Below are 15,362 nucleotides of genomic sequence, written 5' to 3' on the forward strand. Positions count from 1 at the left end.
TCGGGTGCAGGCTTTGGGTGGCGCTTACCTCAAGCAGCTTCTGGAAGCAGCGGCATGTCTCCCCTGCAGCTCCTACATGGAGGCATGGCTAGGTGGCTCTGTGTGCTGCCCCGTCTGCAGGCGCCACCTCTGCATCTCCCATTGGCTGCAGTTCCCAGCCAATGGGAGCTGCAGAGCCAGCGCTTGGGGTGGGGGCAGTGTGCGAGCCCCCTGGCTGCCCCTATGTGTAGCAGCCCAGTGGGTGGACATGCCACTGCTTCCGAGAGCCATGCGAAGCCATGGCACAAACGGAGGGGGGCAAGCCCCAGACCCTGCTCCCCAGTGGGAGCTCAAGGACCGGATTAAAAGGTCTGACGTGCCAGATGTGGCCTGTGGGCCGTAGTTTGCCCACCCCTGGTCTAAGCAGACTCAACATAGTGAGTCAGTGAGACACTGAGTTTATTGGTGAGTGAGGAGGTCAATATTGTGGAATGCACTTGGAGGAAACAATGGGATAGACCTGTCTGGGGTCGGGAGGAACAGTTGTTTTGACAGAGACGAGGATAAATGCATCAATAGAGTCTGAGAAGGCAGTTCCATGATGTGAGAACATGAAGCTTTGGTGTATCCAGGCCCCATTTAATCTTTATCCACGAGTCAGAAGGACCTCAAATGGGAACAAAGCAGTAGAATGCAGGAATAAAGAGAGCTCTGCAGGATGCAGCTACTGAAGCTAGTGAACTTAGTCTTTCTAAAAGCCAAGAAATATACATGAATACCAGCAAATGTCTTAGATTGCCTTCACCTTATCTAGTAAAATATTTATAACAGCACCATTACAGAGGAGAGGGAGAGAGACATTTTCAGCAGAAATTTGAAAAAGGAGTTGAGGATGCTCAGCATAACTCAGGATTGTGTCTCCCCCCACCCCGATTTCAACAGAAGCACGTTTCTGGCTCTAAGGCCCTCTGTCAAAAAAATCATTAAACTTGTGTTTAACTTAAGTATTTGCTTAACTTTAAGTGCTTTTCTGAATTTGAATGAACTTAATTTTGTGCTTAAATGCTTAAGTATTTTGCTTAACCAGGGCCTAAGTTAGCACACAGGTGAAATTGTGGCTTTGTTTCTTTAATAATTTTAAATTGTTTTTGTATTTTGTGATAATTTAAAATTAATTGATGGTTTATTTTTGCTTTTAAAACAAAGTGGTGTGACTATTTACTTTAAATTGTTTAATTTACCCCTCATCTTGAATCTGGGTGCATTAAACATCTGTGCCCCAATCCTGCAAACACTTATGCATGTGTTTAAATTTAGTCACATGAGTAGTCACGCTACTAATATGAGTAAAGCTATGCATCTGTTTTAAATGTTTGCAGGATCAAGTCTTGGTAACATACAAACACAAGTGTTACTAACAATTGGCTCCAAGCCTTGCTTTCCTCTACTCACTGTCAATGCAAGTTCCTTTTCAGCTGCACAACCAAATTATGCAAACACCAAATTGAATAGATGCACCTTTAAGAACATTTTAAAATCGATATTCCCTAAAACTAAAGGCAAGATATAATCCAAAGCATATCCCTACCCTATACAGCAAAATAAAATTAAAATCTTTCAAGACATTTGGAGGGATTGTCATTTTCAGGAAACACTGAAATAGCTTTATAAAGGGAATCCAAACATTCCAAATTTAACATACAAAAATAAAAAAAGAGAGAGTCTGAGTCTATACTCTTCCGAACTATTGGTACATTTATTTTTATAAAAGCTGATGAATTTTGTTGCACAGCTTCTTTCCTCATTCATCACTAATGGGTTAATGCCGCCCACTTATGGACTTCAGGAATGGTCAAGTGTTGCTTCTGGAGACTCCAGGACTATGCCCATCCTTCATCTGTGGCTACCAGATTTTCTGCCTTTGGCAGTAGAGCAAGTTGGTGGTTTAGTTTCTCCCAACTATTTTATTTTATTTTAATTGTTATTCATTGTTGTGCAGTAGTGATTTATAATCTTCCTCCCTTCCTCTGCCTCCTCCCCTGGATGAGGTAAAGACCAGTGTGATGGTCTCAGCCACCTGGATCCAGCACTGCAGTGCCTCTCTGCTGGACTCCTCTGCCACTGCTCGGGCATGGCAGAGACATCCTGCAAACACTGGGCTAAATCTAAGCAGTATTCCCGCTGTGAGGCAGCTTTTACAAGCTCTACAGAGGGTTTACTATGCTGTGCCTGTTCTCAGCCAGCTGACCTTCACACTGCCAAAACACAGAGCTTAGAGTCGGTCAGGAATGTCAGGTCCCCATCCTGCCCTGAGGAACCGGGACTCCAACATGAAAAAGCCTGATTGGCAGCCTCTGAGCTTTTGGTCAGGGAATATAAGGACAAGGAGGACACTATCCGGGCAGCTCCCTGGGTAAGTCCTGCAACAGACCTGGCTTGGGGGGGGGGGGGGGGGGAAATGTCACTGAAAGGACCCAAGTTCACCCCCACATACTGAAGTGGGTCCTTGACTCACTCAGGAATGAAGCAGGGCTCCTAATCTGCTCCTCTTCCTCCCACTGTGAATCGGGGGATGAGTGCTGCAAACCCCAGAGACTCTGGGTCACGAAAAGGAAAAACAATTGTGTCCTTCCCAAGGCAGCAATTTGTATTCTTAAATGAACATGTGAGGAGAAGATCAGGGGTTAAGCCCCTTTTCCTTTTCCTTCCCTCCAGAAGGAGTGTTTTCTGGGGCTTTTCTCCTACACACAGGCTCTCACAGTGCGCTGAATCAGGCTCACCGCCCTTTGTCCCCCGCAGTATGTCTGGGTTTGCAGAAAAGCCTGGCCCTCTTGTGCAGCTCTGCCTCAGACTACAGCGTAATTGGAACTGTGCCTGGCTGGCTCTCAACCCAAGGATCCTCTCTCTGTCACAGACAAGGGCTCGGGTTCAGGCAGCAGTGGAATGGGATTTGTGCCTTGTGATCAGCCATAAACCCTTGCTCTGCCAAGGAAAAGGGCTGAGTCTGAAAGGCAGGGAAAGGTCTCTATCTTGCTGACCACCCCTCATCTGCTCCACAGACTGGCTCCACAAGCAGACCAGAACAGAGGCACATGCGGACTCTGTTCCCACAGAGGTGCACCATCATGGGATTATAGAGGGGTAAATGAGAAATCCCTTCCTATGTTCAAAATGATCCTGATTTACTGAGTAAAGCCCTGAGCAGTACTAGGTTTTTCCTGCAGTACTTACTTGCATACTAGCCAGCCTGAGGGAGCAGGTAGGCAGCCTTTCAGGCTCCCAGAGATATCTAGCAAGCTACTTCCCCAATTGCAGTATTTGGTCCATTACCCCTCCTTGGTTTGGTGGTCTCGAGGTCATGTTGAATAGCATACTACCTCTCTCCTGTAAAAAGCCAGGGGAAGTACCACAGATGCACCACCAACCCCCTCCACAAAACTGGCTGTACTCTTTCAAGACAGGATGCCAGAGTCCTGCAAGGAACTCATTAATATTAATAAAGCATCTTCCCTTTCAAGCATTATTAAATACACAGTTTCACATAGATGCCTCCTTGAGAACCATCATAACATCCAAATGAGGCCATCTGATTAAAATCAAATGTTAAACTAAAAGTCATATAAAACCAAAGAATTGTGGTAACTTTGGGAAGCCTAACATTGATAAAGCTGTAGCTCTGTAGGTGAAAGACACAGTCACACCCTCAGAAAAGGACTTCCTTCCAAAAGTGCCCATAGACCATAAAACTGATGCCACACTGCACAGCAATTTCAAATCTTCAGTGAAAGCTTTGCAGAGCAAAGGTTTTTCATATATTCAGTAAGGAAAGCCCACTTGGTGTAAACAAGTGGCTCATCATCTAGCATAATGATCCTAGCTTGAAGTGAGACATCTTAGGTTCTGTCCTGGTCAAATCCTTGATGTGATTTGTGATGTGCAATGGTTTCTAACTTGATGGGTACAAAGAAGCCATGTTACACTCAGGACAGCAATCAGTCATCCTAAACAGATACCTTTTGCATCCAAACTTACAGGTGAGGAACCATTTGGGGAAACAGTAGAGAAATTAGTAACTGAGAGTGCACAGAGACTTCAGTCTTTGTTATCAATGCCAGCACAGCAATCCGACCAACATCAATGGTATCCAAGAAGGGACTTTTCCCCGGGCAGAGGGAAAAATCAGGAGCAGAAGTTTCCAAAGAAATCTGGATATATTTTGCTCCAAAACAAAAGAATTGCCAGCATGACAAAGACAAAGAGCATTTGTGTATGAGAGCTCACAGTTCCTGTACAAGACTCTTCCTTCTTATCCATGCTCTGCACCTAGAGCCTTGAGAAATAGGTGGTAGTAATCACAGCAAGGGACAGGTCACAATTTACACACTTATACTCCATGTATAGACAATTTACCAATCTGTAGCCTGTCCTGAGAAACAGACCCATTCATTACTGGGCAGCTGCTGGAAAGGATTTTGTAGCTACCACTGTTTCAAAATCAAGAAGAGATTTTGATCCCAATGCTGAGAGTTGCTCACAGGAGTCAAAACAGACAAGGATCTGGCCATAATTTTACCACGATGGTAGAGATTAGCAAAGAACCAAAACTTCATTGCATCAGTCATTTCCTGGCTGTGGTCATTCATAGACAATTGTTTCCAATGGCTAGGATTGCTCATGTGTTGCGTTGGCTTCATTCCTGAGTGGATCTTTCAAAATGTGCCTGCAGAAATTCCTTCTGAAGACTTGGAACTATGCACTTGTTGCAATGCAAAATTAGGTGTCATTCTCAGATCACATCCAAATATCCCTTTGTGGGTAGGTAAGTACAAATACACTGAAAGGCAACCAAATTTTTCCTCTAGACCCTTCATACTCACTATGGACACAAGCTTCCCAGGGTGGGGAGCATACTTGGAAGACAAATTTCCAAAATCTCAGAGAATGTACTAAATGGTTCACTTTGACATCTCTATCAGTGGCATGTATTAACAACAACACCTCTCCCATCGTGTCCATATGGTATCAGAGCAGTTGGCCATTGAGTCCAATATGTTGACTGTGACAGTGGCCTGTATCAGCTGCATCAGTAGAAGGTGCAAGCAACCATGAATTGGGCAATTACAATGCCCTCAAGAGAAGAGAAGTCACCTACTTTCCAATAGAGGTTGGCTTATAACTGAGTCATGAACGTTTAGTGTAACCAGAGGTCAGACTTCTCTGTGGCAAAGGAAATAGTTTTCTGAGCAGAGAAGAATCTGCAACCTTTCAAGACTGTTCACATGAAGGATACAATAAAGAAGGAAAAGGGAGAGTTAGTTCTTCTTCCCATCCTCTACTGGCCTAGAAGGCGCTTTGGACTTGTTAAATAGCCAAGGACTCCACACTGTACCTTCAGAAAAGGCCAAACCTCTTGAATCAGGAACTTCTTCATCTAGACCAGGAACATCTACACTTAGCAGCCTGGGCATCAGAAGAGAAGTGTAGTTCAGCATGGATTCTCCATTAACCTCAGATACAGTTTGGTATCCAGACAGGACCGGGATATTTCACTCACTGATCTGGTCAAATTTACATTTCTGGTGTGAGGGAAAACAGAAAGCTCTTTGGAACAGGGACTGCCTCTTTGTTTGTGTTGTGCTCAGCAAAAGGGGCCTTGGCCTCCAGATGCTGCCGTACTATACATACAATAATAGTCGCAAAGTTCTAGTGATCTCAGCTACACTAGAGTTTCTCCAGAATGGTTGGTTGGATTCCTACAACCAAACACCGTAGAAACATGGGTATCAGCCCTAGCAGTGATCTGTAGGTAGGCACATTAGACTCTTCATTTGAGTATCATAAAATGCCATGATTAATCAGAATGACAGATTAGACAAGCCTATGACTAGCCTTTCTAGTCCCCATTACGTCCAAAAGCAGATTTTGGAATTAATTCCTGTATCTATACAAGAACCATGTTGTTGTTGTCATGAGCAAAAGGTGGTTGTTAAAGCATTCTGCCCATGGTAAGTTCTTTGCACAATTTCTGCAAAATAGTTCTCCCATAATTTTGTTCTAACCCTTGATGCTGATTTGATAGGCTGTGACATAAATGAGCATTGCTAGTATGCTGTTCATCTCATTCCATCCAAAATGTCATGGTTTTAGGGTCTCAAAGTTGCTTCATGCAAGATGTTATAATCCTGCATCAGTTGACATGCTAGGCATTGGGGAAAGTATTTGCAGAAATCCCTTGGGCATTGGAGAAGAAGTGTACAAGCCTCATTTGAGAAAGAGTTGCAAAATAAGTTTCCATTTCTCTGCAGAGGCATCCTAGAAAGGTGCTACGAGGTTCGTTCCTACATAACTCCTTTGTGTACAAAGATCTTGTTTTATATGCGGAGGAACGTCCATTCTAGCCTGCAATTCTAGTATAATAATAATTAAAATACTGCTTATCTTTCCCCTATTACTTCTTTGAGTCGCTGCCTGCTACTTCCTATTAGTGATGAATGAGGAGAAAAGCTGTGCACCAGAATGAGAAATTTGTTACCTGATCATTTTATTTCTGTCAGCAGCTTCTCTCTGAGTTCAGTTCATCCTAGTAGTGTGGTAAGTGATAAGAATACTCTTTTCTGTACAGAAAGATTTAGACATAATTCTCTTAAGGTTTATCATGGGTTTCACTCACCACTGTGGCACCTCATGCTGGCTGTCTCGGGGATTAGCACTGCTAGCCGGCGTGCCCTCTCCTGGTGGTGCCTCGCTCATCATTGTCACCGCCTGCAAACCTGCCTCAGTCCAAGTACTGCTGCATCCTCTTCATGACTCGACTCTCCCGTATCACTGTTCCCTGCACAGCCTCGGTAGGCTGCTTTTAACCCCTTCTCTGCCAGTGTGGGGCAGACACCCCATCACAAGTTTATTTAATACATTATATTAAGTTACTGTCTTAATGTTAACAATTAGTTGCTGGAGCGTCTCTATCTTTGGAAAAACTCTTCTGGTGACTTGAGCTGAAGGGTGTGTCTTAATCCTGGAGTGTACAGCAACAGCATTGAACTGCCTCCAAATTCCATAGTGGAGATCATGAACACATTAGTGATGAATGATGAGAAAAGCTGCTAACAGAATATTATTAGGTAAGAAATGTCTCATTCCTAAAATTTAGGTTGTAGTCTATTTACATCCATCTTAAATGTGCCTGAAGTTCGCTCAGATGGTCACAAAACTGCAGAAGTTTCATTTAAATGCATTCTGCTAACTATTTTTTTCTCCCCGAAGGAGGTGAATTTTGGAATGTTTGATTGTACTAATGGAAATATCCTTCAGGGCCTGGAAATTTTCTTGGCCCAAGTCATGGTACCAGCACTTAAATCTCAGCAGGTAAATAATCAGTATCTTTTCTTAACAAACCTATTTTGAGTTATGTTTAATAGCTGTTTCTATCTCAGTTGTAAATCAGATGAACTAAAACAAAAGTGTCCGTCAAAGGGAACAGAGAATGATATAAAAGTCTATATTAGGATATGCACAGGTCCTGACATTTTTATCTGGGAGTCAGAAATTCATATTTCATATTCATTGTTCATATTTAAATATACCATGACTTAAAAATAGCATAATAAGGTAAGCATGATAAAGCAAGAGAATAACAGTGAGTGTGATGCTAGGGTAAGCTTGAGTAAAAAGAAGTGTCAATTTCTCTTGATTGCAACATAGTTAGGCCCATGATTTAATCCAGAGATGTGTACAGTTAGGGTCTTCAGCACTTTAGCACACCCTGCAAGCCCCAGCCTACTGGAATTTTCCTGGTTTTGTGGGGCTGTCCAGGGGTTCTGATTTGGTCAGTTGAAACTGGAGATGGGACCAAATTAAAACCCAACATCTGAATATCTTCAGATTTTGCAGCTTGGGCATTGTCTCTAGTAGAAACTGAGGTTTTTCTCCCCCCTGGTTTCATTAGAGCCAATTAAGTGGACATTCTGACCACCTCTCCACATCTGCACTCTGCTGCTGCTTTCCTTTTGCCTCATCCACGCATACTCCTGTTGTCTTGCCTCCCTTGTCCTTGTAGCTCAATGTGCCCTTCTTATCACAATGCAGTATTGTGTCCATCTTCAGCAGGGACATAGCTGGGTGGGATTGCCAAAGCTTCAGCCCCTCCAAAGTAATTTGGTGTTACATGGTCCAGATGCTGCTCTTTTGATTTTCTTTCATACTGAAGTAGGGAGAAAGATTAGTATCTAACTTCCTCTCTTCAAAGGGAGCCATTGTTCTGAAGTCAAGCTGAAAAGAAAGCCCAACAAGTCACCTTGAGAGAGAGAACTCAGAGCAACATTTCATTACCATGAGGTCTTTGTGCTCATTTGTCTCCTCTGCAGCCTTTTGTCTCACCTGCCAAGGCTCTGAGAGTGGGCCAACACAGTTTCTTACAACAGCAGTTGCAGTCAGAAGCATAGATGTCATTTTCCTTATAACTTTGTGTCCTTGCCTTAATGCTTTGTTAGACGGTTGACTCTGATACAAGACAACTCCATTTTGACTACCATTATAAATACACAGAGCTGCTAAATGCAGTGTTGCCAACTCTCATAATTTTATTGTGACTTTCACAATATTTGGTGTTTTTCTTATAACCTCAGCTGTTGGAATCAAGAGATTACATGAGAATGTCAGCTGTCATTATGTAAAAAATAAGATTTTTACTAGAGCTGTCAATTAATCACAGTTAATTAAAATTAATTGCGATTAATTGCAGTTTTAATCGCACTGTTAAACAATAGACTACCAATTGAAATTTTATTAAATATTTCTGGATTTTTTCTGCATTTTCAAATAAATTTATTTCAGTTACAACACAGAATACAAAGTGTACAGTGCTCACTTTATATTATTTTTGATTACAAACATTTGCACTGTAAAAATAAGACAGTATTTTTCAGTTCACCCCATGCAAGTACTGTAGTGCAATCTCTTTATCGTGAAAGTGCAACTAACAAATGTAGATTTTGTTGTTGTTACATAAATGCACTCAAAACCAAAACAATGTAAATCTTTAGAGCCTACAAGTCCACACAGTCCTACTTCTTGTTCAGCCAGTCGCTAAGACAAACAAGTGTGTTTACATTTATGGGAGATAATGCTGCCCTCTTCGTATTTACAATGTCACCTGAAAGTGAGAACAGACATTCGCATGGCACTTTTGTAGCCAACATTGCAAGGTATTTACATGACAGATTTGCTAAACATCTGTATGCCCATTCATGCTTCTGCTACCATTCCAGAGAACATGTTTCCATGCTGATGATGCTTATTAAAAAAAATGTGTTAATTAAAATTGTGACTGAACTCCTTGGGGGAGAATTGTATGTCTCTGGCACCGTTTTACCCACATTCTGCCATATATTTCATGATATAGCAGTCTTGGATGATGACCCAGCATGTTGTTCGTTTTAAGAACACTTTCACTGCAGCTTTGACAAAATGCAAAGAAGGTACCAATGTGAGATTTCTAAAGATAGCTACTGCACTCAACCCAAGATTTAAGAATCTGAAGTGCCTTCCAAAATCTGAGAGGGACGAGGTGTGGCACATGCTTTCAGAAGTCTTAAAAGAGCAAAACTCTGATGCTGAAACTACAGAACCCAAACTACCAAAAAAGAAAATCAACCTTCTGCTGGTGGCATCTGACTCAAATGATGAAAATAAATATGTGTCGGTCCACACTGCTTTGGATCATTAGGGAGCAGAACCCATCATCAGCATGTAAGCATGTCCTCTGGAATGGTGAATAAAGTATGAAGGGACATATGAATCTTCAGTGCATCTGGCATGTAATTATCTTGCGATGCTGGCTACAACAGTGCTAGTCGAACGCCTGTTCTCACTTTTAGGTGACGTAAACAAGAAGTGGGCAGCATTCTCTCCTGCAAATGTAAACACACTTGTTTGTCTTAGCAATTAGGTGAAAAAGAAGTAGGTCTGAGTGGACTTGTAGTCTCTAAAGTTTTACATTGTTCTATTTTTGAATGCAGTTATTTTTTGCACATAATTCTACATTTGTAAGATCAACTTTCATGATAAAGAAATTGCACTACAGTACTCGTATTAAGTGAATTGAAAAATACTATTTTTTTGTTTTTTTACAGTGCTAATATTTGTAATAAAAATAAATATAAAGTGAGCACTGTACACTTTGTATTCTGTGTTGTAATTGAAATCAATACATTTGAAAATGTAGAAAACATCCAAAAATATTTAAATAAATAGTATTCTATTATATTAACAGTGCGATTAATTGTGATTAATTTTTTTTTATTGCTTGACAGCCCTAATTTTTACCCAACTGTCAGGGATTGGTGTCCAAGCCTGGCAGAACCATGTAATGGCAATACTCTGGACTGTGTTGCCCAGTGGCAAGTCTGTAACTGGGGCTGGGGGGGAACCTGGGTCCTTCTTGCTCCACTGGGTTCCAGCACAGGGCCCAGTAAATTGTAGTTCAAAATATTTGGCATAGGGGTTGGACGCTCCTATGTCTGCAGCCTGGGCCACTTCTTATCTTGGCTTCGGCTCCTCTGTTGGTGCCACTGGTTCGTTTCAGAGTCCCCTCTGCAGTCCTCTGTGGTTGCACCCTGGAAAGTCTTCCTCTCTCAGTCACAGCTTGTCATTGTCAGCCTCCATGGTTGAAGGGTCTGCAGCAGTTCAGCAGTGGGGCCTGGTCCTGGCCACATGGGGCGGTAGGAGCTGCACTACACAACTGCTTTCCATTATGGTCTGACTAGACTGATCTGAGCTGCTCTCTTTTGAGCTCAGCCTTCACTGGAAGTATGCCCAGCAGAGGCGGCTGGATGCGGCTTTCTGGGTCCAGAGCTGTCCCTTAACCCTAACCTCCCCACTGCAGGGCTTGTACACCCCATCACACGGACAAACACAAAATTAATATGCCCATTTAAAGTCGGGCATGCCAAAGCACTGAATAATATGTTGTAAGGGGTCCTGTACTTGCCAGGAGATGATCTGATAGGATAGACTTATCTCTAAATTGTATGGTTCTGTGAATAAGCAATACTTTTCTAATAAACACAATACCTTTGTTTTATATTTTTTCTTGCATTAATCATTTTCAAATAATCAGCACTGGGGAGCTGTGAAAGAAGGCTTGAAGAACAGCCAGATACAAGACTTTCTGTATTCTGTGGATAAATTTGTGGGTACCTTGTCATCAGCAAGACAGAATTTAGAAGATAAAATTCAGCTGCAGAAGGTGGATATTGAGAGTTACCTCAACAACTTGCATAACCCTTCTGACTACATAACAGCAGGTCAGTAATTCCTAAAGGAGAAATATTACATGATCCAAAACAAAACATGGAAATGAGAGTATTTATAGGAAGAGAGATGTTCCATGTTCTCTATGCTGTTAGCAACGATTTCCCTTAAAAGATTTATTCGTCCTCTTCCTTAGAGCTATATTTCTTCTTCTGCTTGGTCTTAGAAGTGAAGTATAATTCCAAGTTTATGATCTTGAAAATTACTGAGATGTGATAAAATCAGCACTGTGTCCATCCTGTTCTGCAGGGTGAGGGAAGCTCAATAAGGAGAGGATGGAATAGAAAGGAGGATCAGCTGCTACATATGGAATACTCGTTACTTTTGTTGGTCCTCAGGTACACTAGGTACACTATGGCTCTAAGATCCATGGATTGGAAGGGGGCATAGCCGGATCAGAGGGCTTGACTTGGGGTATGGCCCCTCTCTACAACAGTGGCCTCTCCTCCCTGCCCCCCTTCCTTGTCACCACATTACATTTCAGTGTAAAATAATGCTGAGCCGATCGGTATTATCATATCCCTTGCTACATACTAAAACCCCCTTAATGGGAATGTTTTGGGGCAGCTGCCAGTAAAAAAAAATCCTATAGCAGCAGGGCTGCTAAGGGATGCTGAGTCACTGAGCAAGTGCCCTGCTCTCCAGTGGATGGCACAAGGTCTGAAAGATTTCCCTCTGGATCTCCGGTAAGCTGCACGTTTGAAGGGCCAGGAGCCCTGGTCATAATGCAGAGGGCAAACTCTACACTGTCTCCGCAGATGGAACAATCTGAAAGACCTTTTGATTTGAAACATGCAGAGTTTTCTGGTCCCTATGTGGATTGTCTTCCACCTTTGGGATAATGTGGCCCTCTGACTTCACTGGAGGATGAATGGAAGGAGATGGCGGGAAAGAGAGAACCCTTGTTTAGCCACAAGTAGAGTTATTAACTGAATATGATTAATTACTAGTACATTAATTTAAATTGTTAGTTAGATAGGCTTGACATTTTTGTTGGATATGAAAATCCCACATGAAAAATACAGCAGTATTCCATTGCCTTTTAAATATACATCTGATTTTGAAGTTATGCATGTGCTAATGGGGCTAAAGCCTGAGGTCCTTGCTCAGTTTTATTTCATTTGACTTTGTTGGGAATTTGGGGAATTTGCCTGGGTATGGACTGAGCAAACCCCGCACAAGGACTTCAGGATTTATTCCTAACAAATTAGGATTGCAGGGAACATACACTGTAGGAGCTCCCTGCATGGCAGTGTATAGAGGGTAAATAGGAGGGTGGCAAGGGAGGGAAAGACAGTGGCAAGATAGAGGATCTGCTGCATGGATTCTCTAGTCCTCTGCCCCAGGAGTGGGATGAATGGTGGGCTACTTTGGACTAAAGAAGCCTTCCGAAGTCGGCTCTTCATCCAATCTGGAGCCAGGCAGTGATAATTTTTCTACAGAATGTTTAAATCTGTGTATGTTTCTTGGCACTTATTAGTAGAATGCAATTTTTGTCTTGTGGTTTTAAAGGCAGTAACATTGAGGTCATTGAGAAACTTGAGGGAGTGCTAATAATTTGGATCAAACAGATTGGACAAATATTGGTGGAAAGTGAACAAATGAGAAAAGAAGCTGATGACATTGGCCCAGCTGCTGAACTGGAACACTGGAAATCGAGGATGGCATCATTTAACAGGTTAAAGCATTGCATTATTTCTCCTGCAGGCTAAAGGGCATTTTGTTTATAAACATGAGCTGTCACTTGAATTTTTGTTTTTTAATTTATTCTTTTTTCAAAGCCTTTTAGATGAGATCAAGAGTCCAAGAGTAAATAAAGTTCTAAGTATTCTTCAGGCAGCAAAATCAAGACTATTAAAGCAGTGGAAAGAACTGGTAATGACTGTGCTTTTAATAGAAGTAATTTTAAGTCAATTAAAAACATGCTGCTGCACTTATGCAACATTTGGAAATGAACCCACATTGCTAATAATAGTTTGGGGATGATGGTTTTTATGTATTGAGCTTTATTCTCTCTTTGATATAAAAATGTAATACCAATTCTCTGGATTTGGAGTCAAGCACACATATTGGGGGGGGTGGGGAAGGGCAACTCTATCTCATACATTGCCAGTTAGACAGATATCTACACAGGACTGTGGGATTGCCAGGAAGGGGATAGAGAAGGTATTGGCTACAGGCTCAAACTAGTTTTACCTAGGGCACTTACTACATCAGACATATGGACACCTGATCCAAACTTAACAATGCAAAGTGCAGACAATCCAGAAAAACAGACTCACAAGCCATGTGCAAGTGACCTGAGATTCAAAAGCCACTGAATGCACCAGTAGAGGAGATGATGGTCAGAAACAGCAGGTCTACCATCAAGATCTTCTACTCCTTAAAGTGTGGATCTACTTTGAGAATAGTCTGTGGAAAAATGGTACCTTCTTACTCAACTAATCTTGCTGTGTGTACTCAGAGTAATTTCTACTGACTTTTGTGGTAAAAATAGTTTTTGATCTGTTATCCCTGCAGAGCCAACATATGTAAGAGATAGTGAGCTGGATTCCATTTCTTCCTGTGGAGAATCAACAGAATTATTTATCAAGTTCAAATCAGTCAGACCTGTATAAGCTGTTGTAGACAAAACGGATACACAGGTGTCACTGAGGGATTGCTTTATTAAAGTGATAGTGCATAAGAAGAGAAAAACCCAGTGTATTTTAGAGCCTGAGCTGGTTTTGCAGGGCTGGCAGTTAGAAAAATAAACTGTCTCTATGTACATTGAGCACATTCAATATTGCCAGCCCTGAACATTCAAACATTATGAGTCAGGCCCCCAAAACCATGATATTGGCTAAAAAATCATGAGATTTTACAAAGTGATAACATTGTGCTCTGTTTATTTGCCTCCTAGTTTTTGAGCTTTTAGGGATTATGTTTTCAAGATTTTTTTTTTAAACCATGAGGACTAGAAATTTACTTTAATATATGTCAGCTGAAATTCTGTTGAAATCTCATGACTGCAGGAGCTGTCTTGTGATAAATTCATGACAGTTGCCAACACTGCTTTGAAAAATATACAGCTGAAAGGCAATGAACATCGGATCCCAGAATGCCATTTTTACATATACTTTTCAGAGTAGAATTGCAGTTTAATCAGGAAAAACTCTGTCAACTTCAGTGAGGAGTTTTTCCTAAATTGGGATGTATAGTCCTGTCCAAAAGCTGCTGATCATCAGGTAGCAGTTATGAAATCTAGAGTGGGGCAGATCTTTCCAATTCTTACTCCAACAAATTGTCTCATAGATTTCATTGGGAGTACTTTTATTAGTAAAGGTTTGCAGGATTGGCCCCTGTATTCATTCTTCTTTTAGTAACATGCATTGGAAAGGTAGTGAGCCCACAGAAATTTGTGTGATAACCCTAAATCATGGGTGGGCAAACTTTTTGGCCCGAGGGCCACATCTGGGTGGGGAAATTGTATGCAGGGCCATGAAAAATGTAGGGCTGGGGCAAGGGGTTGGTGTGCAGGAGGGAGTGTGGGGTGTGGTGTGCAGGAAGGGGCTCAGGGCAAGGGATTGGGATGCAGGAGGGGGCTCTGGGCAGGGGGTTGGGGTGTAGGAGTGGTGCAGCAGGGGGCTCAAGGCAGGGGGTTAGGGGGCTAAGGACAGGGGATTGGGGTGTGGGGTCCAGGAGGGGTTTGGGGTGCGGGCTCCGGCCCAGCGCCACTTACCTCGAGCAGCTCCGGGGTGGCAGCAGTGTGCAGAGGGGCTAAGGCAGGCTCCCTGCCTGCCCTGGCCCCTTGCTGCTCCCGGAAGTGCCAGCTTGTCCGGCAGTGGCTCCTGGGGGTGGGGCAGGTGGCTCTGCCGTGCGCTGCCCTGGCCTGTGGGTACCACCCCCAAGCTCCCGTTGGCCGTGGTTCCCTGTTCCCAGCCAATGGGAGCAGCAGGGGGAGGTGCCTGCAGGTGAGGGCAGTGCACGGAGCCCTCTGCTCCCCCTTCCCCCCCCCCCCCCCCCGGAGCTGCAGGAACATAGTGCCGGCCGCTTCCGGGAGTGGCACGGTGCACCACAGGGCTGGCAATTCC

General features: G+C 42.8%; 1 protein-coding gene across 1 annotated transcript in view; it reads left to right on the forward strand.

Moving 5' to 3' along the window:
• Window positions 1-15,362, forward strand: part of LOC117871746 (dynein heavy chain 5, axonemal-like) — a 276,629-nt gene that overhangs the window by 14,099 nt on the left and 247,168 nt on the right. The window contains exons 7-10 of the mRNA XM_034759511.1: window positions 7,243-7,344; window positions 11,096-11,282; window positions 12,802-12,967; window positions 13,071-13,164. Of these exons, the coding sequence (XP_034615402.1) occupies window positions 7,243-7,344; window positions 11,096-11,282; window positions 12,802-12,967; window positions 13,071-13,164 (549 nt within the window). The remainder of the gene's footprint in view (window positions 1-7,242; window positions 7,345-11,095; window positions 11,283-12,801; window positions 12,968-13,070; window positions 13,165-15,362) is intronic.

This window comes from Trachemys scripta, chromosome 2 (assembly GCF_013100865.1).
Source record: "Trachemys scripta elegans isolate TJP31775 chromosome 2, CAS_Tse_1.0, whole genome shotgun sequence".
NCBI classification, from domain to species: domain Eukaryota; kingdom Metazoa; phylum Chordata; order Testudines; family Emydidae; genus Trachemys; species Trachemys scripta.